Source organism: Phalaenopsis equestris, unplaced genomic scaffold (assembly GCF_001263595.1).
Source record: "Phalaenopsis equestris unplaced genomic scaffold, ASM126359v1 Scaffold000002, whole genome shotgun sequence".
NCBI lineage: Eukaryota > Viridiplantae > Streptophyta > Magnoliopsida > Asparagales > Orchidaceae > Phalaenopsis > Phalaenopsis equestris.
In genome coordinates, this window is record NW_018164444.1 from 27,529,168 (window position 1) to 27,555,690 (window position 26,523).

A 26,523-nucleotide genomic window follows, 5' to 3' on the forward strand; every position below is an offset into this window, starting at 1 on the left:
ACAGCACACAGAATTCCTCTTCGAAGTAGCAAGGAGGAAGAAATCTCTCACTTTCCCTCCACTCTTACAATCTCTCGAAGAATTCCTCACAATTATACACACTATTGGAACCTTTCTATAGCTTCCAAGCTTCCAAAAGTCTCCAAAAATCTCCCCCTCTCCTAATTTTTGGCCAAAATGTTCTCTTTAAAGATGTGGATGAGTTTTCTCAAGAGTCGCTTACGCACCCCTCCAAAATCCGGCCTTATCCATTGTACATGTCACATAACCGTCGATCCCGCTGTCGGCGGCCTCGAGGGTGCCGTTGGCGGGCTTCTGAAGAATTCTTCTGGAGAATTTGTCCTGTAGCCTCGGGAAAATCTCGCCGTCGGCGGCCTCGATGGCGCTGTCGGCGCCCTAGTGCAATTCTCCACATTTTGGTCCTTTTTGCTCCAAATTCGCTCATTTTTTGCATTTTTTTGCTCCATTGACCCTAATTCATCATTCCTGCATCAAAACATCAAAAATATCTTTCTTTAAAGTGCAATATCACTAAAAACAATATAAAAGAGGTATGAAAATCTCAATCTATTTTCCTTTGGTCAGACATCAAGTGATTGTCAGATCCTGTGATGTTATATCATCAACATAGACTAATAACAAAACAATTCCCTTATCAGTTTTGCAAAGGAATAACGTTGAATCATACCGACTTTGAATAAAAGAGAAGCTAAGAAGGGTATTGTGAAACTTTTCAAGTCAGACCCGTAGAGCTTGTTTTAAACAGTATAGGGACCGTTTGAGCTTACAAACATCATGTGAAGTTGTAGAGAACAAGCCTGAAGGTGGAGTCATATAGAAATCTTCTTTGAGATCCCCATGTAAGAATGTATTCTTAACAGCCATCTGCTTTAAGTACCAGCTTTTAGATGCAACAATAGATAACATCAGCCGGACAACTGTCATCTTAGCCACAGGTGCAAATGTTTCTTCATAATCAACCCCATATTCTTATCGATTGCCAAGAGCTACAAATCTTGTTTTATATTTGTCAAGAGAGCCATCAGATCGTAGTTTAAGAGAGTAAACCCATTTACAAACAATGGGTTTAACATCTGTAGGACATGAAATAATATCCCAAGTGTGATTGTCTTAAAGTGCCTGAAATTCCTCTTGCATGACTTTGACCCAACAAGTCTGTTTAGCAGCCTGAAAGTGAGAGATAGAAACAATAGTATTAGTTAAAATTGCAGAATACTCATATTTATCTGGAGGACGGATATGCCGAGTTGATCGTCGAAGACTTATTGGAGCAATTTTTAGATCAAGATCGGGGAGGATTGAAGGTGAAGGGGCAGACATCGTGTGTAGACAATGTCCTGCTTGAACCGTTTATCCGCAGATGAATTATCAAATTGTGGAAGTATAACTATATCTGGTGTCGATACATGATGCTGAAAGTAATATTTATGTTCAAAGAAAATCACATTCTGAGAATATGCCAGCGACTATTAATCGAATCATAACACAAAACCTTTATGATTAGAACTGTACCTCATAAAGACACATCGTACTGACTGAGTTGTCACCTTATGACATTCATGAGCAGGTAGATGAACAAAGCAAACACATTCGAAAGTATGTAGCATATGATAATTAAAATGCTTACCAAAAACTCGATAGTAGAGAAAATCATACTTCAATTGTTGAGATGGTAAACGATTAATGAGATGAACTGCAATAGATAAACTTTCGGTCCAAAATTTAGCTGGAACAGAGAATTCTATCAGTAATGTGCACACAGTATCCAATAAATGTCGATTTTTTCATTCAGTGACTCCATTCTGCTGCGGTCTATAGAGACATGAACATTGTGAAACATTACCTTTGTTATGGAGAAATGCTTGAAACTCATGAGACATGTATTCACCGCCATTATCAGATCGTAGAGTTTTTATGCAAGCGGAGAACTGAGTTTCAACATATGCTAAAAATATTTAAAATATAGTAAATACTTTTGCTTTGGAGCCCAAAAAATAGATTCAAGTAAATCGATTGTAATCATCAATAAATGTCACAAAATATCTATATTGAGCATGTGAAATAAGTGGTGTAATTTCCCAAACATCACTATGAATAATGCCAAAATATTTATTGACATGACTGCCTGAAATAGGAAAAAGTAATGTCTTACTTTTTCTAAGTTTACAAACAGAACAATCAACTACTAAATTCTTATCTGTAAAATGAAAAGCACTACTTTTAAGTAATGACAACTGAAAAAGCTAATGACATATTTTGAGGAACCGTGAATTGTAATGGGAACAACCTGCCCACTTTTGAGCCCGTCACTATCACCTTCCCCGTTACCTTATCCTGCACAATACAACCATCACGAGAAAAATGTACGTTACAGTTATTATCCACAATTTAACCAACAACAAGTAAGTTAATAAATAATTTAGGAGAAACCAAGACATGTCTGAAGAATGAGTTAATATCACCAACTGTCATAATTAAAATATTATTTTCATCAGCAACCTGAATATGTTGAGTACCAGTGTACGACGTTGGTTATGCAATAAATCAACTGTGTCAGTCATATGATTTGTGGCGTCTGAATCAACAAACCAAAGAGAAGGAATGAAAGTAATTGTTTTAACTTTTTCTTGAAGGCCGAGAGCAGAAAAGACAGAGAGAATCATCTGTTGAACCATATCTGGTGTGACAACTAATTGATTATTGCCAGCAACTGTGGATGTCGAGCTGGGATTATGAGTGTCGGATACCATGACATGAAATGCTTGTGGTTTGCAGTTCTTTGGTCGTGCTTCTTTGGTCGTGTAGGGCACTTCATAAGAATGTCTTTTTTTGCTTGCAATAATTACAACACTTATTTTTACAATTCCGTGCAATATAACTAAATTTCTTGCAGCTGTAGCATTGCACTGATTCTTTCCCTTTAATCTGAGCAGCATATGCCATATTAATTATTTCTGATGATCCATCTGTTGTATTAATATCAGCTTGTGTCGTCAATCTTTGTTCTTCGCCCAATAATTCACCAAAATAGATATCCAAACAAGGAACCAGATCTCTGTTCAGCAACCCAGCTCAAACAGTTTCAAATTTAGGTCTGAGCTTCATTAAGAAATGATCACGACGAATTTTTTCATGAATAGCCTGAAAACTAGCTAAGTTCTCCTTTGACACCTTAGCAACCTTAGCATAGATAATGTATAGATAATGTCAGTATATTCGCTCCACAAATTTAGAAAATCAGAATAATATTATTCAAATGAAAGATTACCCTGACTATAATTGCTCATGTCAAGTTCCAATTGGAAGTGTTTCACAGAATTATCTTGATGAATTATCTTGATTGTAAACGTGTTAAACGTGTTTCAAGTATTCCCACATTTTTTTAGTTGTGTCAAAAGATCGTAAATTGTTTACCATATGAGTCTCAATAGATCCAAAAATCCAGGAAATAATTCGAGCATCATTTGCTTTCCATTGACCAAGATCTTTTGCCTCAGTAGGAGCTGGAGAAGACCCATCAATATGACCCTAAAGCTCATTCCTTTTTAAAAACATTCTGAGCTGAAATTCTCATGCGGCATAATTCTTTCCCGTAAATCTGATAGCTAAGCTTTCAGAAAACATTCTAAATAAAATTGTCGTTGATCAAAATCAACTAGAAATCAAAGAAAGCCAAGATATCGAAAAAATAAATCCAAATCATTGATCGGAATCAACGTGAAAAGGGCTAGGGTGGAAAAGACAGATCCCAGAAAAGGGCTAGGTTGGAAGCGGAAAAGGGATCGCGGCAAAGACGGATTGCGGAAAAGGGATCGCGGCAAAGACAGATTGCGGAAAAGGGATCGCGAAAAAGATGGATGAGCAGATGGATCACGACAAAGACAGGGAAAGACAGATTGTGGGAATGACATATCGCGGCAAAGCAGATAGCGGCAGAGAGGATCCAGCTAGGCAGAGGAGCAGCGGGTTTCCTTGGACTCCGACGAACGACGAAGATGGACGAAGATGCCACAGAACTCAAACAAAGACAAGAATGAGCGCTCCCAGTGAGGAAGCAGACGAAGATGCCGACGAATATAACAAAAGCTAAGAATTCCAAGGATTCAGACCGATTCAAGCTCTGATACCATGTCAATATTTTGAACAAATATGCTGAATGCATTCTACTTTGCTTTCATTCCAATAAACATTAGTTTGTACAATCTATTTTAGATACATAATATTCTGTATAAACTGTTTTAGGTAACTTAATTAATAGATATTTCTAATTTAAATATTCTGCTAAAAGGAAAGAATCCATGCAAATATAATATTTTCTTCTTTGCAGTATTGTGAATAAGAAAACTCTTTATTCTGTCTGATTTCATTTACTCCTGATTGATAGTTTACCACTGTCAGTGAATCTTACGGTGTAACAACTCACACTGAATCCAATATAACGAAGCATCACGTATTTGGTATAACGTCATGCCATGAATACGATAGATCGATGCCTCATGGATTTGGTGTAATGACATTCTCTGAATACAGTGAAACGACATACCCCTAATATGAGAAAATGAATAACACTGTATCGAAGATCTGATGATAACTCCCTGCATCAACTGCTTATAAATGTCGAATTTAGAACACGACTTTCTCCGGATTCTTGAAGTTCTTTTTTTTATGTTGAATGTCGACAATTGTTGTCTTTGTTGCAACCACCTATCAATGCAACACCAACAACAACCGTGGTGTCCAACTGATACTATTACAACTCGTCATTACGATCAACGTGATCAACTATAATCTATGTAGCTCATTGCTCATGCAATTTTCAACTATGATCATGCAATTTTCTACTACGGCCTTGGTTGACAACTATTATTATCGCAGCTCCCTACTAGTCTACGTGACTAACCACGACCTATGTGGCTCGCTACTCATGCAACTTCCAACTACGACCTCGGTAACTAACTAATGTTATTGCAGCTCTTAGCCTCCACGACCACTTCAACTTGTGGCTCGTTGCTCATGCATCTTTAAACTACGGTCTTGGCGGCCAATTGATACTATTGCAATTCCCCACTATGGTGAACACAACTAACTATGATCTATGTGGTTCACTACTCATGCAACTTCCAACTATTACCTCAGTGGTCAATCGATACTATTGCAACTCCTCACTACTACCTCCGTGACGAGCGATAACCGATGTGGCTCGCTGCTCATGTAGCTTCCAACTACAGTCTCAATGGACAATTGATGCTATTGCAACTCCCCACGACGACTTGCATGACCAAATATTATCATTATAATCTCCAACTGTAGCCTTGTTGGTCAACTGCTGCCATGAAGCTCCTCACTATGACATTCGTGACTAACTACGACCTATGTGGATCTTTGCTCATGCGGCTTCCAACTACGTCCTTGGTGGCAAACTAATGTTATTGTAGCTCCACACTATGGCCTACTTGACCAACTGTTGTTATTATATTCTCCTATTGTCCAATCCGTTGGCCAACTGATGCCGCCACAATTTGCCGTTACAACCACCTTTTATGGTGGGTTACTGTGTTCGTAGCAATCAACTACAACATTTACATCCCTCTATTGCTATTATTGTCTAGATCATTAAAATTCTCTCTTTCCTTTGTAAGTTGTTGGTTAGGAAGTATTAGAGTACTTACATGGTTTGATCCTTAATTTTGTCATTTTTGATAACAAATCCATAACATACTTCCATTGAGATAGAAATATACCTTTCGTGCTCCTTGATGCCTTAATCCCTAAGAGGTACCTCATGGAATCCAAATCTTTAATGTTGAGCTGATATTAAAGAAAAGATTTTAATGATAAGATTTATTACAGATCACTTTCAGTAATAATAATGTCATTAACATACACCACCAACATAATAATCCCATAAGAAAATTGTTTATACGATACAGTGTGATCACTTTCACTCTTCTGCATCCCAAAATTTTCTACTGCTCGGCTAAATCTTTCAAATCTTGCCCGAGAGTTTTGCTTCAATCCATATAGTGACTTTCGAAGACAGCATGCTTTCCTAGAATTCTCTTGAGCAACAAACCTAGGAGGTTGCTCCATCTATACCTCTTCTAGAAGATCACCATACAGAAAGACATTCTTCACATCAAGCTGGCGCAGGGGCCAATTATTCATTACAGTTAAGGATAGGAAGAAGCGAACCAAAGTTAACTACCAGAGAGAACATGTCCAAGTGGTCAATCCCATAAATTTGAGCATATCTATGAACAACAAACTAAACTTTAAGACATGCTACAGATGTATCAAATTAAAACTATAAAGATCCATTTGCATCCAACAATCTTCTTGCCGAAGGATAATTATACCAGCTCCCAAGTTCCATTTTCAGTGAAGACATTTTTTTCATCAAGCATCATTGTCCGCCACCCAGAATGGGATATGGCTTGCTGAACAGATCCTGGGATTTGAACAAAATCAAGGAGACGTGCTACAAATATCAAGCATACAATGATGAGGCAAACAAAATTTCTTCCTAACGATGTCGAAGCCGAATGATGAGCTTCCTGACATCAGCAAAGCTAACATTCATTTGTTCTATGCCCTAATCCTATTGTCTTCGACAAGTGATTCAAATGAAGCTGATTAACTATCCGGACGACAATTCAAACCACACAGACTACGCTGACGAAACGATTCCAACGACAAAGATGAGGCTTTGATACCATGTAACGGGAAGATTTCATTTCTTCTTATTTCTCAATTGAAATCATATATTACATTTTTCATATACACTCCTATATCTATAGATTAGGAATTTCTCTAATATAGAAAAGATTTTGTATTTAGATCTCCTCTAATTAGGTTACGTAATATTAAGTTTCCAAATATGCAAACATTAGATTTAATACTTTACATAACAGTTAGAAATGTAAATAATAGAGCCAATGGATAGTAGTCATAAACACCCATATCTCCAACAAGTTCATCATTTGGTGGCTCTGAAACATGAGTTTTGGGAGCAAGTGTGTGGCCAATCGCTCTTGGGCTGACTTATGGAGAATACCTTTAATCCCATATAGGATCTAACATTGATTCAAAGTATTGTGTACAAGCTCAATTAGTAGTCGGAATTGTCATGGTTGCATGAGTATTGAGTATATTTTTTGGATGCTCCTCATTCTGCGCTTTATAGGAGAATTGTATTGTTTTAGGTTTTTTTAAAGTCACCGAATAAGTTATGACAAAAAAATTTTGCATGAAGAGCAATTTGAAGGAAGACCTTCAAAATCTACCTTCTGCCAGTTTTCACGGGTAGTGAACTAATCTAAATCTTTTTCTTATAGGATTTAACATCTTTTTGTTAGAACTGGCCATAGACACAATGCATTTATCAATTTTATCAATGTTTATTAGGGTTGCATATATGGTGCCTTTTAAAAAAAAACAAATACCGCTTTAAGGGCCAGTTTGTCCTCATATCTTTTTTACATTCAAATTAAACCAAAATTTTAGCAGAAAACTAAGTGTTAAATTTAGCCATGCATGAAATTGACATGAAAAATGGTTAACTGATGGTGTGATTCATGATTTCTATTGCCTAATCACTTATTATGACTAGCCTTAAATACCTAATTTAGTTGAGCTGACTTGGCTGAATTATTATCCATCATTAATGGCACTGAACCCTCCCTTAGAGAGTTTGCAATGATTATATTTGAGGTAAGCTTTTCAAGCTCTTTAGTTAGCCACAAGTCATTTGGTGGAGGTTGATCTCTTCATCCAATCAAGAACTTGTGCTCTTATCTCTTCCAAAGGTGACCTCATCAGAAATAGTAACATAGACATCAAAGTAGGCTTGCATGATGGGAAAAGTAGACTTAGTGATAACAACTATAGTAAATATCCCTCTCGTGGAAGAATCAATGGGTAATATTTATGATAGGATAATCCCTTGATATGGCATAATATCTTCTATGTTGAGGTTTGGACTTCTAAACCTTTTTGGAGAAGGATTGAGAAACATAAGCATTAGAACTAATCTTTCTTACGCAAAAAGGATTGCAACTTGTGTGCTTCTTCTTAACTAGCTTCACTTTAAGTGTTTATTTTGTATATGAATCATCATACAAGTCACCTTTGTTATGCCCCCGAGCATTTCTTCTAAAATGTTTGGTATTAGAATATTGTTCAATATAGAATTCATTGTGTTTTCTAACTTCACTGTATTAATAATGTATATGTGCAATTATGCAACTAAAATAAAATAATCATATGGTGGTGTTAGGGCAAAGATTATAGGTTGTATAGTTTTGAAACCCTAAATAAACTCAGACAATGTCTTGCCCATTGATTTACATTTAATGCAGTTCATATAAACTCAAAAATAGGTGTTGAAATTCCTAATTTCCTAATATCTTTGCTACCATACATCTTAATAGATTTTCTAGGATTTTATTTATTATTTATTTTTTGCATCAATTTTGGGGTGGAAGGCTTATAAAAATTTAAGGGTAGTACTGTTCAATTTTCATATGGATTTCTAAAAGGATGATATCAGCTTAATATCTACTTGAATGTAATAGCGTTAGACAACTAATGTACCCTTACAGTTTCTCAAGTAAGGCTTCAATACATAAAGAAATTTTGGTAGTCCTGAAACATGAAATAAGTAGACCATTTTTTAGAAGTTTTCATAACAACCAATAGATTATTATAGTCTTATGAAGTCTTAGGTAATCTTATTATAAAAGGCATAGATAAGATTATCTAAACTGTAGGATGAACCTTATATATGCCAACAAGTTGTTTAATAGTTATGTTTATTTAACATGCATACTCTGATTAAGAATTCTAATAGTGTCCCTATCAAACTGCACTAATGGCAAATCAAGTGGAATTCAAACATATTAAATATGCTTCTCAAATTCGAAACTAGGCACATTAATATGCAAAGAAGTTAAAGTTTGAGAAGTTGAGGAAGGGCTTATTGTGAATGACAGGTATATGTTTTAAGACAAATTTATAGTCTTTTAAGGATTAATTCACTTTATGTGGTTATTGATCTTCATCATGTGTATTTATATACCTTAAATCTTGGTGATCATATATGAGTTATGATTTCTTTTTTACAACTAATGTTAATATTTATGAGTGAGGACATAAAATTCTCTATCGTAAAAGGAATATCTTGTCTAGCTTCTTTAACATATCGAAGTTATTGGTGTTTCATATGCCACATCTTTTTATTTTACAGAGCATAACTTCTTACATGAATATTTTGTCTTCCATGACAGGTTTCTTGTCTCTTTTGCTGGAAAGTATCTGGCGTGTGATGCATACCGTGTCATATCTAATGAGAAACTCAGATATTATGGTGTAAATTCGTTGGTTTCTAGCAGTAATTGTGAGTATGAAGTCTTTAGGATAAATATAAAACAGACAACTCCAGACATTTTTGGCCCTGCATTTATTGAGGTTTGTTTTCAATACCTTCTTTTTCCCTTCTTAATTTGTAGTTTTCATCATCATGCTAAATTTATAAATTTCTTATATGCTTGACTATGATGAATTTGAGCTTCATTTACCATTTTGGAAACTATAATAAAACTTCTTTGCAAACTTAATTCCATATTTTTATTTATTAGGGCCAATACTCTCTTTTAACCGTTTTATCCCTTGGATTTTTGATCAACCTTTCATGTTGTAGGTTGAGAACGAATCAGGAATATCCAACTTTATTCCGATTCTTATTGGGGACGAGCAAGTATGTTCTGAACTAAACAAAATGCAAGGTGCATTAACTTTCTATCCAAATGTTCATGAACATAACAGTATATCAAATGCAGTTTTAGCCAATGCAGCAATCAGTGAGATTAATGTGACCATATCAGATCTACTGGTGGATATAGCTTGGCTGCTCAGGGAGCCTTGTAAAGATTATAATGAATCATTACTGGGTTCATTGAATGTTCAGAGATTAAAATATATATTACAGTTTTCGATGCAGAACGAGTTAATCACCGTATTAAAGGCAATACTAAAGTATGTGGGTATTATGATTCATGAGGCTGGTTTTCAGAATTCTGAAAATTTGACCGTCAGTGCTGATTTTGATGAGCTTTTAGAATTCATGAAAACTGCAAAAGAGTTTCTTGATCAGAGAATTCAGCACAAGGAAAGATCAAAATTGGATCATAGGCACTCAAATTTTATGGAAACAGTGCCGATAAACCTTGTGAAAAATACAATGGTTATAATGCCTCCTACAAATCTGGTTAGGGCACAACTCCCGTCTCATTAATTTTTTTATTTAAAATTATTGCATCTTCAGTTATGACTTCATTTTGATTTTTTTTTTCCCCTTGGTATTTTTATCATGAGCATGAAATACTAGATACAGACTAGAATGGATACTACTTAATGAAGAAATTGACAGAATTTATCTTCTTCCAGTTTGAGGATGGAAGAAGAAATTCACATGCTTTGGTTGCAACTGCGACTGTGCATTCTGTAGACAGTGATGAAAACACTTCTCCTGCACCCAAAGATATAAGTTGCAGTAAGATTAGCTTCCTGCGCTTGAATTCCTGTTTGGCTTCCAACCATTGGGCAATCAATATGTTCTCAACACCAATCTCTAGGAGATGGCCTGCTCTATTTGTAATGGGCAGTTTTCTTATGTGCTTTGTTTTTTGTATGATCCTTTTGGGCCCACATAAGGCCACTGATTTTGCAGTTTTTATGGGAAGGTGTTCTCTCCCAAGTTCAAATCTGTAGAGAAGAGCCACATTCATCTTATCTTTACCAACTCCTTTGTATCATTTATTTATCCCGTGATGTGTAGAATATGATTTTTTTTTTTTTAGTATAATATTTATAAAAAAATATATTTAGTTTTATTTTCAGAGCAATGCTTTATGTTTTTCCAGATGCATTTTTCAACGGCATTATTGATATTTGGACATGTTTTGTTTAAATATCTAACACCTAAACTTCAATTTTTATGTGTTTGCCGCCTTATCTATATATTAAAAGATATATTTCACTTTTGAAAGTTATAATGGTGATATTTTAAATGTGAAGTATAAATGTAAAAAGTAAAATTTAGGTGTTAGTAATGTAAATATATAAAAATCGGGTGGTATGTATGTAAATGCCCCTTGTATAAATTATAGAATGCAAGGGTAATGATGAGCTATTTAATTAAAGCATTATCTGGTAATCAAATGGGCACAAGTTAGACTCAAGGCTCGAAGAAGATCCATTTAGAGTCATTACAATTTGTATCGTATCATCTATATAAAGTTACATATCAAGTTGTCTCAAACTCTTACTTGCACTATATCTTGAAATACTTATCGACTCATCTTAAATTGCTTCAAAATTTCAAGTTTTTATAAATTACATCATGAAAAATTTTACCAGAAAATAACACAAAATTATTGTACATAAAGTCCAGATGAATGCAAGGTCATAAGCAAAAACCTAAATTACTTCAAAATAACAATGATACTTGCATACCAAATTAGGAAAGCACATTGACACTGCTATATATAACTGAAAGTAATATTTTCTCGCACGCAAAAGCTCATCCGAGCAAGCTAATAAGAACCAGCATGCTTAAATCGAGGAAAAATATTGCATTAGTCCAGACGCAAGTTACGTCCGAATAACTGATGCGATACACCGATGATAATTTTTTTTTTTTCTCCGCTACGTCCGGGAGGTATCGCATCAGTGTTGTACGGGAAGCAATATCTTTTCCTGAACCGGGTTAGTCAATCATCACATATTGCACAACTCATGTCCTCCTCAAGCTCATGCTTTTCTTCTTCTCCCTCATCGCAAAACGTCTAGCCATTGCCACACTGTAAAACCTCCTCATATGCTCCGAAAGACGATGAATCGCCTGCAGATTTCCAATCTCCGACAACCTCGACATCAAAGAATCAAATTTCTTATACGGCAGCTTCATCCCTCGATCAATCACCTCTTCCACAAGAAAGCACGCTTCTTCCGCTCTCCCACAACCAAACAATCCATCAATCATCACCCCATAACAATCCACAGTGCGCGAGCACCCTCTTTCCTCCATTTCATGCCACATTCCCAAAGCCCGCTCTGAATCCCCAATCTCAAAGAACAATGCTATCAACATACTGTAAGTATGAACACTCGGCTCGCACCCTCCATCCATCATCTTCTCACACAGCTCCATTGCTTCCTCATGCTTCTTCATGGCGCACAACACCTTCAGAAAACAATTATAAGTAAGAATGTCGGGTGGGTAACCTTTCTCACCCATCTCCTCCAATATCTTATAACAAGCTTCGATCTTTCCGGCGAGACACATTCCTTCGATCAAATCAGTGTATGTCGACACGTCGGGAAGACAACCGGAGCCTCTCATCTCGCTTAGAAGATTGAAGCATTCATCCATCATATCGTACTTTGCAAGGGCGATGATCATGACGGAGTAAGTCTTGGCCGTCGGCGATGATATCGTCGAACCTTTGGTTCTCATGAACTCGAACAGCTCCCTCGCCTCGTTGATCATACCGGAGCTGCAGAAGGAGGTGATTGCGGCATTGTATGTAAAGCTTTCAGGATTATGACCTTTGTCGATCATTTGTGAGAGAATCTTCATGGCTTTGTTGGGATCTCGAACTCTGCACCACCCGAAGAACAGAATATTGTAAGTTTCAGCGGTGGGGATGATCTTATGGTTTAGTCGAAGGAAGATTGATTCGGCTTCGATGACCATGCTGCATTTGCAGAGTGAATCAAGCAAGAGGTTTAAGGAATGGAGTTCTGGCTGAATCTTTGGTTTGAGTCTCTTCTTTCTAGCGAACTTGTCAATGTGTGTTAGCTTCTTCACGCTATATGTCTTCAAGATTGAGATCAGAGCATCAACTGGAACTGAATTCTTTTTCTTCCGCTTCATATAGTCCAAAATGTCACAGATTACACCAAATTGCTTCGCTTTAAACGCTGTGCTCGATAAGATCTCAATCATGTCGTTGAAGGTTTGGGGATCGTGAGTGTACCCATCCTGATGCCCGGCCCAGGTGAAGAACCTGAAAGCTAGTTTTTCTTCATAACGAAGCTTGTGTATAACCTGGTTTACGAGCTCAGTGGTGAGTTCCAGACTGAGGGCATCAAGGCGGCTCTCCAAGCTTTGATCGCAGGTATAATTAGAGATAATGGTTTCATAAACCTGATCTGATATGGAAACTGATGCATTTTCACAAACATTATTCGAGAAAATGCGGGGATTAGAATGAGAAGATGATGAACATAAGTTCTTGACTGAAAAGAGATAAAAGGGCAAATTTACTGTACTTTTATAATGGGTTGATGAGGAAGACGATCCAGGAGATGTTATCTCTCTAGTACTAGAATGTGGAAGTAATAGATTCCATATCGAAGAGATGTTTTTAGATGAAATCCGAATTATTTGAGAGCGCAGATTAATCAGAAGATTGAATGGCGGCGGATAGCGGAGCATGAGATGCGGGATTAGGGGAAAAAAGATGTAAAAAGTTCTATGAGTGAAAACCCTAGAATTAAAGCGAGAGTGTGATGGTATACTTACGCCGAACAGATTGGGCGCGAGAAATGCATTGTTGGTCTGTAAAATTAGGGTTTAGGGCTGGCGGAGAAGAAGACCACAAGCATTTAGCTGGGATTGTAGAGCTGCAGATTCTTCCAATAACTTTATTTATTTATTGAACAGTTTAAATTCAAGATTTAAAACAAAATTGAGAAGAAAATTAAGAAAAAAACCGAGGAGGATGGCAGAGAGAGAGAGGATCCCCGGGAAGCTGTTTTCGCAGCTTTGCCCTCAAAAACCGAGAAGGATGGCAGCTTCGCGTGAGGGAGTCCGCTGGACTGAGGGGCTTCCAGCGTGAGGGAGGAAGGGAGGTGGGAGTTGGCATCAGGGATGCCGGCGCGGGATCGCCGGTGGGATTGCCGGGGTGGATCCTGGCCAAGAGGCGGCTTGATGGTTTCGGTCCGGCGGGTAGGAGGCGATGCGGCGCCGGTTCGGGAGAAAAGGCCGGCAACGTCGCCGGCGGCGGGCTCGGGGTGCGGTCGCGCGGGCTAGGGAGGAGTGGCTAGGGCCGGCTTTGCGTGAAATGGGGAGGGCTATCCCTTGCGTTTGCTGTGAGTTCTTTTTCATCTCTATTTTTTTGAATATTATTATTACTATTATTATATTTTTAAAATTTTAAAATGTCTCGATTCACGTGTTATTTGGCCCACACATAAAACACTCATAATATGTGTCTGTCATGGGCAAAATCGACGTTTCAGATGTGCTCACGCATCCCGTTTCAGATAATCTGGATAAATTCATTGATGATCGAGTCAGCTTGAGTCTAATTCGCGCGCGAAGTGTATTTTTTGGTGGTCTGCATCACAGGAACATATGTATCACTAAGATATAGCCCCATGACACAAAAAACAGACTTCAAACATGAATGACATAAAAAATTGATGCCAAGAAGACTCCCAAACTAATTTTTCCCGTTTCAAGATCAAGAAGCAGAAAAAATGGGCTCCCAAACGGACCCTAAATCTGAATTCTGTAAATCATATTTTTTTCCCTCGATTTTCTTCTCAATTTTACCTTAAATCTTGAATTTAAATTGTTCAATAAACATATAAAGTTATGGTAAGAACTACAGCTCTACAATCCCAGCTAAACACTTGTAGTCTTCTTCTCCACCAGCCCTAAACCCTGATTACCGACCAACAATATATTTCTCCAGCTTCACCTTTGTCGTGCCCAATCTGTTTCGCATAGGAATACTATCACACTCTCGCTTTAATTCTAAGGTTGTTATGATGACTCTTAGTTATGTGAACTAAGACAATGTCGCAGCTTATAAGGAGGTTTCAATAGCTAAAGGAGATAACGGTCATTTGGCTATGACAGGTGTTGAATCGGTCAACGTGAGAAGAGTCATTTTCTATATATATATAATGATGTATGTGAATTGAGAGAGTTAAGGGGTGAAAATCTGAGATCAAAGAGAGGAACCGAGAAAGCTTGTACCGAGTGGAAGATCGAAAGAGAGTTTGGAAACATGATTCATCTCTGGGAATGAGCGGTGTAATCGTTATGATTGTCTTAGTGAATTTGTTTCTTGATTCCCTCCCGTGAATGTAAGTATTTTGGACCGAACCACATAATCTTAGTGTTCTTGATTGCATTTTTCTTTTAGTTCCTTTTCTCGTTTGTTGTCCTATAGGTTTTCTAGAGCAGATTCTTTTAGTTCCTTTTAGATTTTGTTTTCTCTTATTGTATTGTTGTTTTATATGTCAAATAATATTGATTCATTTCTTTTTTTTTTCTTAGATATCGGATGGGTAAGTAAAAAGAGTGTGGGATAACTGATATTTGGGATACGAATATGAAGATGATATTTTTGTGATTTATGCTTGAGGGAGGTAGAAAAAAATGTAATAGAACAACCACACATTTTAATAAAGAAGGTTGGTGAAATATAACACTTTCAAGAAAAAAAATGGTAGGGTGTACGACAAAACTCAACTGAATAACAAATATGATCAACTTAAGAAGGATAAGAAGTTGTAGGAGCTAAAGAGAGGGGCTACTGGTTTAGGATTGATCCTATTAGAAAAACAGTTGATACACCAGAGAAGTGATGGCAAGAGAAAATTTCAATAAGTAGGAAATCTTACATTCAATGTTTGTTCATCAAAGCTCCTGAAAAACTGCTTTTCCAAGAAGCAACTTTACGGCAGCTTCTTGAAAAAGTGTCAACTTTTATTGTTTAGCATAATTTACGATAAATTTTTCTCTTTTTTTCTTTTTTTTTTTGAGGCACATAAGAAAATACTCCACCACGAGATTATCATCCCATCCATAATTAAATTTCACTTGAATTTGTTATAAAACAACACTTAACTTGTGTTAATAAATCACATATATCTACTCTAATGGTAAATCACCAAACTTTTTTAATTCTTATAAATTCTCTTTCAACCATACAAAAGTTAGTTTAGAGTAATTTTCTTTCTAATTTTTTAAGTAATTGATCTAATTTAAATGTTGAGTATTTAATGAATAAACAAAAACAATAACTACCGACTTTTATATTAATGTTTCAAAATAAAACACATTATTTTATTTTATATATATATACATATTAAAAAAAAAAGATTGGCCAGAGACTATTTTTCAACCTTATACGTCTAAGAATTTCATTTTGCACATAAGTGAAATCAAACCCCTGATCTCAAAATTCTTACAAACTCTGCTAACCAAAAAATCACAATATGCAACACAAATATATACTGTAGTTATTATAAAATAACCATCCATACATAGGACGAGAAAATTCGCCTTTCAGTAACAAATTTATGTTCAAACTCATTTAGTTTATTTATTTACTTTTAATAAAAAATAAGCTATAATACAATTTCCATTAAACCAAACAAAAATATAGGCAATGTTAAATTCTTGAAATTAAAATATTTTGTTCTGACAATCAATCATCTAGACAAGAACTAAGCTAGCAACACAATTTCATATAAAATAAACATAATGCAGTACAACTTAGTCCAAAAAACTCTAAACTTCAACCACTTTCAAATACCACTACAAACAACATAGCTCTTCTTAGCAGGAATCAATGCCAACAGCAATAGAGTAGCTCACACAGGTAATGTAAAAGAAAAGCCTTGGAAGATTTACATACATACCACTTAATTCGAATGTATTTGCATATCTACCACCTAAACTTAAATTTTTACGCGCTTGCCACCCTACCTATGCATGAAAAAGTGTATTTCACTTTTTAAAAATTAAAATAGATGCATGCTTTATATGATATGAAAGAATTAGGTGGTGTAAAATGAAAAAAAAAACAAAAAAGTAAACTTTAGGCATTATACATGTAAATACATAGAAATTGGGTGGCATGTATGTAAATGCTCCGAAACAAATAAATATAAATGAATATAAACATACAAAACTTATGAATAATTCTCTACAAATTTACTCGATTCATGGCTAAGACATAGTGCCAACCTTTACAAGAAAAAAAAAATATAATGAAACAGCTTCAATACATTGTGATTTTACATGGTGCAATATGCAGAGTTGAGAGGGCCTAAAGACAAAAGTAAGATGAGATATTCTGTCAAAGAGTTGCCCTAAGAAACTGCACAATAAAATAGAAGACAGCTAATACCAAAGCAATCTGATAAGCATCTCTTTGTAACCCATCGTCCCTTTGAAAAAACTGGAACATCAACAAAAATAACACGTCTTTATTTATAACCCAATATATTGAATTTGATATTTTAACCACCCAAACTTTAAATATAAGATTTTAATCACCCAAAATTTTCACTAACAGCTTTCACTAGTGTGTAAAGGAGGGTGGTTGTAATAAAAAAATGATTAAAATATTATATTTAAAGTTTAGGTGATTAAAATGTTATATTCAATATTTTAGATGGTTGGTACTAGGGTTGTAAACGAGCCGAGCATGAGCGAGCTCAGGCTGGGCTCGTGCTCGAAATTGGCTCGTGAACAGTGTGTTCGTGTTAGGCTCGATTTAAATATTCGTGTTCGTGTTCGGCTCGTGTTCAGCTCGAAATTGGCTCGAAAAAATTAAATATAATATATATATTAATATACTACATTAGTAATATACTAATATAGATATTGTATATTTATATAATATATATTATATAAATAATATAATATATTATTATATAAAAAATTTTTTTAATTTCGAGCTAAAACGAGTCGAACACGAGCGAACAAATAGTTGTTCGTGTTCGGCTCATTTATAATTCGAGCTTTAAATACTTGTTCGTGTTCGACTCGTTTACTTAACGAACGAGCCGAACCCGAGCTACTTAACGAGCCGAACACGAGTTGTTCGCGAACAAAAAGCTTTTTTGACAGCCCTAGTTGGTACGTAAAAATCTCTTTAGAACAAGTTAATTCAACATTAGAAACTTAAGAAAAACTAGAAGCAATTGGCTTTTTTAATTGTCATTCTTAAAATTAAAAGCCTCTAATTGACATCCAACTCTTCCATAGGAATGTGCGACATTTTTCAATCAATTATGTTTGGGCAATTCCTATGTAATTACATATCTAACACCTAAAATTTACTTTTTTACATTTATACCAGAAAAATCTTTCAAATCACAATAAAATAACCACTACTTTAAAATTAAAAAGGTAAAATACAACTTTTTATGCATAGATATGGTGGTATATATAAAACAGAATAATGTTTAGGTGTTAGATTTATAAATACACAGGCATTGAGTGGTGCGCACTCTACATACTTACCACTCAAATCCTATGTATTTACATACTAACATCTAAGCTGCAACTTTTGCATACATGCCACCCTACCTATGCATGAAAAGGAGTATTTCACATTTTAAAAATTAAAATGGTAGTATTTTTTATGTGATAGGAAATATTTGAGTGGCATGGAAGTAAAATGTATAATTTAGGTGCTATATACATATATGTAAATACATATGAATTGAGTGGAAGTTATGTAAATGCCCCGATTATAACATGGCGGTGCATCAAAGAGCTCATCAAATAAAACAATGATTTGGAAAACTTGAAAGCAAAAGAAAAAGCCAACCTTTGTTGGGTCCCCAGATAAGTCTGGAAAACTGTTCTCCTTTTCTGAAGAGATTCCAGCCGACATGCTCTTAACAGCATCAATTGTATCTTTCCCTGCTTCAATGGTAGAGAAAAGCCTCCTCGAAATCCAAAAGTAACTCCGACCGACCACTGACGATGCAGACAAATCCCAAAATTCATCATGCTCGATCACTTGACCACTTATTTGGTTCAATGTAAATCTTGAATTTATATAGAGAACCAAATCTCCCCCAAGAGCTGCAAATAAAGGATTCTTAGGCCTTCCTTTTAATAGCCATTTGATGCTCAGTTCACTGGTTGACAACATCTGCATCTCCTGAACTGTCTGACACAATCACCACATTGGACTGTAAGAGAAACGAATAGCTCACAATAATTTCATAAAATCAGCATTTACATCAATGAATCTATAAGTTGTACGTTAAAACCAATTGTCTGCTTAATATTTTTAGGAAGAAAATCAGAAATGCATATATGCCACTCAATTCTTATGTATTTACATATCTAGCACCTAAGTTTCCATTTTTTAAATTTATGCCACCTTATCTATGCACGAAAAGGTGTACTTCACTTTTTAAAAGTTAAAATAGTGATATTATATCCAATGTGAAAGAATTGTGAGGTATAAATGTTAAAAAGTAAAATTTAGGTGTTAGAAATGTAAATACATAAGAATTGGGTTGTATGTATGTAAAGGCCCCATGTTTACACATTTGGCTACATTGCCAGCAGCATTACAAAGGGGGACTCTCAAGACCACCAAACACTGAATACCATGTTACCCACCACCCAAAATTAATAATGTGCAGCTTGTCCATATGATATGTTAATCATTATTGTGGAAATCTAAGATGATCTAGTTTTCTCTCTTTGTTCAACATGTGGGCTGGCCACTAGATACCAAAATAAGGAAGATTTGAGAGGTGTTAACTTAAGAAACTCTTGATTAGTATTTCCAATTATTTACTGCCCTAATTTAGGGTAGATATATTTGGTAGGCGATGTGGGCGCATGAATAACACCACGGCCGTGGTGTAGCGGGAGCCGCGGGCTTCTCCCGCGATGTCCTGCATCTGCATCGAACCGCTCCAGACTCAAAAGCGTCAATCAGCTCTCTACGGATTGGAGCCTCCTTTCCATAGGGGGATCCAATCCTAATTATCTATGGCTAATAGTGATTCATATTTTTAGGTATTCAGTTTTTGGTGTGAGTTTGTGTATCACAACCGCCGGTATCCGTTTCTCCCTTCGATGACTATATCCTAAGGAATTGGTGGTGTCAGCTCTATATCTCTCTCGAGGTGGTGATTACCTTCCCACATCCCCTTCCGCATCCTCTCACATCCTCTTGATTGCCCTTTCCCTGTTGTAGCCGCACGGAACAACCTCTTTTGACCGTTTTCTGCAGTTTGTGTTTTCCAGCAACCTTCCCCATCCGTGGCTACTGTTCCAGCAGCTCATATCAAGTTCCCTTGCCACCCCGCTGCTGTTCCGGCTATGATAAGCGCCCCTCTGCAGCCATGGCTACTGTTCCATCCATTCCGAATCACTTCGCCGCCACCTAGCCATTGTCCCAACCTCTCCCACATGCTGCCATCGTTGTTCCAGTCCTCCATACCCGCTGCGATCCTAGCTCTTCGTCTTCGCTACCACTGCTGCTCTAGCCCTCCCCCTTTGCTGCCATTATCCCGGACAGACATGCAACGTCGATAACTGCTGCGTACTTACTGTCTGGAACCTAGAAAAATTGTTATCTTGTTGTTTTCAACTTGCCAACAACCTTCCACCCCTCAACAATCACCACCACCAACCCGAGATCCACCCTAATTTGTGTTGGATTGTTGAGTTTGTTATTATTTTCCTTTTAAGTAAGTTATAATTGCCTAATGGCTTTAATAGTAATATTATTTGTTTGCCTATTGTGGTTTGAGTTAACTCTGATATCATTTGGTATCAGAACTAGCCAAACCCGAGTCATACCCTATAGTTTCTTGCCTTCATAAGCATCTCCACTCCAAAAATTTTCTTTATTATCCTCAAACACGCGCTTCTATTCCCTTAAACCCAAATCCTATCCATGTCACCGAGGGGGACAATAACCAGAAGTCATATCGAGGGGAAAAAACACACTGCCTTTTATGAGAAATCCACAAAGCGGTGCCTAGTAGATTTCTATCAAGGATATGACATGGGAACATCACACCTCCTTTCAAGGGAAAATGAGGGAGTCGAAGATTGAAAAACGAAATGAGCTGTCAGGAGCCAAAAGTGGAGATTCCCTCTATAAATTGACGCGTATGAAGGTTAGTAGAGGCAAGATCAGAGGTTTTGCAGAACGACTCCTCTGAGGTCGATCGTCGAACAGAGGAAGCGAGATGCTCGGGCTCAACGAGGGCAATGAAGCATGCGATTGAAGCCAAAGAAAGAATCGTTGTCGAGGAGGCGGGAGCAACAATATGGGAAAAATGAACCCGAATACGATTGCGGTCTCCTGCGCAAGGTCAAAGTAGTGGAAGAGAAAGGAGGGGAAGCTACGCCTGTGAGGGATATGGCAAGCGACCTAGAGAATTAGGCTGAGTGCTAGATTTTAAAAATATATACTTTTTTTTTTTTTTTGAGAAAGCTCAAAAGCTAATATATTAAAATGAAATAAGGATACATATAGATTGTGTGAAAGGGCCCAAAAATGACACCCTTCCCCCACGATAACCACCACATACAAATGGTTCCAAAAAAAGATAAAACACAGAAAATTACAAGAGACCTAAAGAAAAAAAAACAAAAAATGCCAAAAAAATGTAGTACAGGTAGCTAGAGATCGACACTCTATTTTGTTTTTCCTCTACCTCTAGTTTTAGGAAAGGAGTCAGCTAATAAATTGGTAAGATAAGTGTCATTGTCAGTAGCGACCAAAGTATCATCCAATAAGTTTTCAAGCTCGAGTCGGCCTCCAGTCTTTTTCTTCCTACTGGAATAGACCTGTCATTCCTCATCCGAAGATTGACCCGCCTAATCAGTGGATTGGTCTAAAGTGTATCGGACATGTGCAGGATGTTGAACATTAGAAATAACTGTTTGTTGTACCAGCTGATCTTTGGTTGAATTAAAGAAGCACTCTCGTGTGTATTGGCATGTAAGTGAGTCTTCTTCAATAACAGTGAGTGGTATAAACACTTTTAGATCTGTACTTGTAGTATTATGTTCTTCATCAGAAACTGCGATGTTAGGTAGAGGATTGGTTTGCACATTCTCAGCAGTGATGGTAAGTGGTTGATCTTTAGCAATATCCAAAATCTGTCATGTGGTAGCTTTCTCTCCAGATAGAACAAATATTTCTAGAGTAGTGGGATTAGATCCATCATTATTCACTTGATTTTTAAATTTCAAATTATGATGAAACTTATGACATTTATCAAGTGTATGCCCAAACATCTTACAATGAGAATAGTAAGGCGGTCTATGCTTCATGACGATTTGTTGTCAATATCCATTATGAGTTGTGCCCAACCAGATTTCAGTAACATCAAGTAAAGTAATCTCTTTCTAGAAGTATTATGGCCACAGAAGATCTGGTTGGGTTGAAAGTCGGTAGATCTAGTTTTATAGGGTCCCCAAGTATGACCCCAATAGAGTAAAGAACCTGATAATGATAAAAATGCAGCTTGAGATCTAGTAGACTGAACCATACAGGTACAGTAGGAGGTTCATGATTAGAGTCAAAATCAGGAGACCACTTGAGTAGCTTCATTGATTTACCAGCAATGCTGAGGTACTTTTTGGAGAAAATCAGAGTGTAGTTTTCAGTCACGGTTAATTGAATCAATACATGTCTCTCATTCATGAGCCTCACTTTCTACTTTCCTGCTAATTTGAGCTCATTAAAACTTTTCCTGATAACTTCTGTAGGTGGGTGCCCCCACTGAAATTTTTCAATAAGAGCAAACTTGAATTTGTCAATCATTGTTGAAATTTTTAACTTCGAGAAAAAGAATGATGTTTTCCCAATTTTCCTGCTTGTATTCTTAATAAATGAGCAGTCACTTGTACCATCATGATATTCCTTATAACTTAAGAGAAAGACAACCGTCGTCTCCACCTGAGAATTTGTCAAGTTCAACCGAAGAAGAAGGAAACTCCATCACAATAATTAGAAGCCCTGCCAAGTCGGTCAAATCGCAAGAATGACGAGCCGGAGACGGTCAGGAACCGATGAGACCAAACACTCGGTGTTGTCAAGCTGAGTCGAGAAGAAGACGAAGGAGGAAGACGAGCACGCGACCCCTTCTCGCCTTCCGTGAGATGTGAATTCGCGAAATCGAACAGATACGACTATGTTGGTTTTGAATGTCGCAAACGCGAGCCGCAGTCGACTTCGAAGCAGCGCAAGCCGACGACGACGGAGAGGACGGAGAGATGACACCGGAGAAGATCTTATGCGATAAGGGTTGCTAGGGCTCGACATGGGTCGAAACCCTAACAGAGTCGAGCATGGGAGACAAGATTGTCTTTATATATATATATATATATATATATATATATATATATAAATTGTGAGTGTGTGTTATTAATTAATGTTAACAGAAAATTTTATTGAATTAGGGCTCATGGTACAAAATTTCGACTTGAATGGGAGCAAAAGTAGAAGTGCACGAATTAAATGAGGGAGATTGATCCGAGCAAACTCCGATAAGGTAAATTAAGGTTTATATTATAATTTAATTAACAAAAAATATATATATATATATTGAATAGTAAAAAAAAATTAATGAGGGTTACATAAATAAAACAATGAGTATTAATACTTAAATAATATAAAGTTAATAGTTAATTAAAATAAAACAAATAAATAAATTTTAGTAATATGAATACCCATATTTATTATAGACATCAATTTTAGAAGAATCAAGATCAAAGCAACTAAAAGGAAAAAAAAAATTGTTATCAAGGTGAGCACTACTCTTAAATTATAATATCATTTTTGTATCTCTTCTGAACCACTTGTATGAATTATTATTCATGCTTGAATAATAAAATTGATTCATCAATTCTTAAATTTTATCAGTCATTTCATTATGAATACTTGTAGTCTCATATTATTAAATAGTTTATGCATTATAGTCAAATATTGCATAATGAGTGATAGAAAACTATGAATAATATTAGATTGATTATATATATATGTTTGAATATGATGAAATCACTCATTTAAGATATTAACAGGGAAAATGTTAAGACACGTACACGTAAATGAAAAAAAAAATTATTATTGAAACATTTTCACTGATACAAATTTTAGATGATGCATCTATGACGGTTGTACATATATAAGATAATATTAACATGTCATTGATATAGTAAAACATTTTGAATATTACGAAATATCGTGAGTGACAATATTCATCAACTATTAAATGTTTTACAATAATTTTTTTAAAAAAAGCTTAACTGCCGCACATTATTTTCATTTTCATTGTGATGTTATAGTATAAGAGTGTGAATATTCACATACTTTTATTAGCTCACTATTATTTTAAGCTAACATTTTATGTTTAATTAAGTGATTAAAAGATAAGCGTTGGATGAGAAAATATTTATAGAAGACGTGAACAATCAGAAATTAGATAAATTTAATTATACTGCTTAAATTTATTTTCTTTAGTGACTATTTCATTAATTTAAATATTATTTATAGAAAAATGAATATAAAAAATTTTAATTTTCACCGTCAGATCGTTTGTTCCTATCTTGGTTAATTTCAAGCCTCTAGTCGAGTCGTGACAAAAGCGGTATAAGAGGATTTAAGATTAAATAATACAGTACTGATGAAAGAGTCAATACTATAATTATAAAAAAAATTAATATCAATAAAATTAAAAATTTAAGTTAACTCAAAATAATAATTATATTCATTTATGCAAAATGATACAACCAAAATTATAAAAGAATAAAGTCTGATAGAAAAAGCATAGCCTATTGTAAATGTGAACATGAATGTCCTGACCCAAATGATGGTGATAATGACATGATTGACTAAGGAGTCCATACCACATATTATTGGGAATGAGATAGTTGTTGTGGATAAGTACTTAAAAATATTTCAAGATCCATGTCCACCATTGTTTAAGGACTTAAAATTCGATTGAAGCAGAGAATTGGCTGATATGAATTAAGAAGATATTAGATAGTATTGTTTGTCCGAATAAAAGAAGAATGTCATTAGCAACATTTGTATTGGATGGAGAAGCTGAAAGGTGGTGGTGCAAGCAGTATCAGGACAAACTAGGGGACATGCCCAACATGATGGTAAGTTGGGAGGGGTTCGTAGAGCAATTCAAAGTGGTTTTTACCCCTATCCACTCGAAGACAAATGCAGAACAAATTTATCATATTGGTCTGCCCTGACAAGGTATGTGTCATAGCTGATCACAACTACAAAAGAAAAGTGCTACAGAATCCTTCCACGATTAAAGAATTAGATCTGATAGTCATTGGCCTTTGGGAATCGATGAATACTCAGCATTAGTGAAATGAGATAAAAGAATGAAGATCAATTATCAGCTTAGTCAGAAGTGTGAGGAGATGCACAAAAGAAATAATATTGATGAAGAAGGGCATGTGGATCAATCATAGGGATACAATGGGAAGAAGTCTAAGTTGAATTCGGGTGGATTTAGTAGAGATGTGACACAGAGTACTGTAATGCCTTGTGCCAAATGTGATAGACAACAAAAGAGTGAATGTTTGATGGGCTCTAACACATATTACTATTGTCATCAACCTGATCATATAGCAAGATATTGCTATCATCTGACCAGGAAAGCACTGAATAGTAGAGATCAAATGGAGCTCATTCACAGAATACTGCAGGTGGGCAGAGAATGATAGAGCCTATAGCTTCGGTTCCTACTCAAGTTCAACCAAGACAACATGTTCGGCCTCGAGTTTATTCTCTTATGCATAGTGAGCCTGAAGAATTTAATGTTGATGTTGATAGGATCTGATGAGTTCGACATTCTTTTACATATAAGGGTGTTTTCCTAACGTATTTTTTGGCTTCAATAACTTTGAGTCATTTTTGTTCTCATTTTAATTGTGTTGTAATCCTAATTTTGTTATCATGTATCAACTAATGAGGGGAGTCTAACTGAGTCTCCTTGTATCAGGTAATTGCTTTACAGTGACCACTTTTCGTCTTAATGAATAACCCTCTAGTTTTACTCATGAAATTTACAACTGCTTAATGAGAGATGACTTGTGGTTTGTTTATAATTTTAAGGATGAAAATTTTTTAAAAGTGAGTAAGGTTATAACGCCTCCTTTCCAGAGAAAAGTAGAGAATTGAAGAGTGGAAGACAAACGTGAGTAGTTGGGAATGCTAAGGGGTGATTCACTCCATAAATCAACGCTTATGAAGGATTGCAGGGTAAGATCGAGAGGCTTCACATGAGACGCCGACTCTGAATAAGAACAACTTACCTGGGGGTCGATCAATGCGTATGAAAATAGAGGATTGACAAGCACAAGCAAAAGCTTCCCGTAGCCGAAGGCGACGACATCGACGGACGGTGATGTATGTGATCATTGAACAGCGGAGGCGGGATGCTAAGGCTCAACGAGGACGTGATGCATGAGATTGAAGCCAAAGGATAAATCGCCGTTGAGGGGGCGGGAGCGACCCTGTGGGAAATTGAACCCAAGTACGATTGTGGTCTCCTGCGCAAGGTCAAAGCAATGGAAGAGGAAGGAGGGGAACCTATGTCCGTGCGGGTTATAGCAAGCGACTTAAAGAATTAGTGTGAGTATTAGATTTTAAACTAAGTTATATATATATATAT

General features: G+C 36.1%; 3 protein-coding genes across 3 annotated transcripts in view; 1 reads left to right on the top strand and 2 right to left on the bottom strand.

Moving 5' to 3' along the window:
- Positions 1-10,856, top strand: part of LOC110022067 (squamosa promoter-binding-like protein 9) — a 44,234-nt gene extending 33,378 nt beyond the window's left edge. The window contains exons 8-10 of the mRNA XM_020720849.1: positions 9,306-9,486; positions 9,719-10,285; positions 10,465-10,856. Of these exons, the coding sequence (XP_020576508.1) occupies positions 9,306-9,486; positions 9,719-10,285; positions 10,465-10,788 (1,072 nt within the window). The 3' untranslated portion in view covers positions 10,789-10,856. The remainder of the gene's footprint in view (positions 1-9,305; positions 9,487-9,718; positions 10,286-10,464) is intronic.
- A 570-nt stretch (positions 10,857-11,426) lies between these two features.
- On the bottom strand, positions 11,427-14,181 carry LOC110037142 (pentatricopeptide repeat-containing protein At1g73400, mitochondrial). The gene has a single exon (XM_020741724.1). The coding sequence runs from the start codon at positions 13,517-13,519 to the stop codon at positions 11,813-11,815; it is 1,707 nt and encodes a 568-aa protein (XP_020597383.1). The 5' UTR covers positions 13,520-14,181; the 3' UTR covers positions 11,427-11,812.
- Positions 14,182-17,134: 2,953 nt separating this feature from the next.
- Positions 17,135-26,523, bottom strand: part of LOC110030955 — a 19,388-nt gene continuing 9,999 nt past the window's right edge. Inside the window, exons 4-5 of the mRNA XM_020733961.1 lie at positions 18,666-19,013; positions 17,135-17,285 (exon numbers count right to left, since the gene is read on the bottom strand). Of these exons, the coding sequence (XP_020589620.1) occupies positions 17,184-17,285; positions 18,666-19,013 (450 nt within the window). The 3' untranslated portion in view covers positions 17,135-17,183. The remainder of the gene's footprint in view (positions 17,286-18,665; positions 19,014-26,523) is intronic.

Excerpts from the sequence above, each read along its gene's own strand:
- LOC110037142 (XM_020741724.1), bottom strand. The coding sequence starts at position 13,519 with ATGCTCCGCTATCCGCCGCCATTCAATCTTCTGATTAATCTGCGCTCT.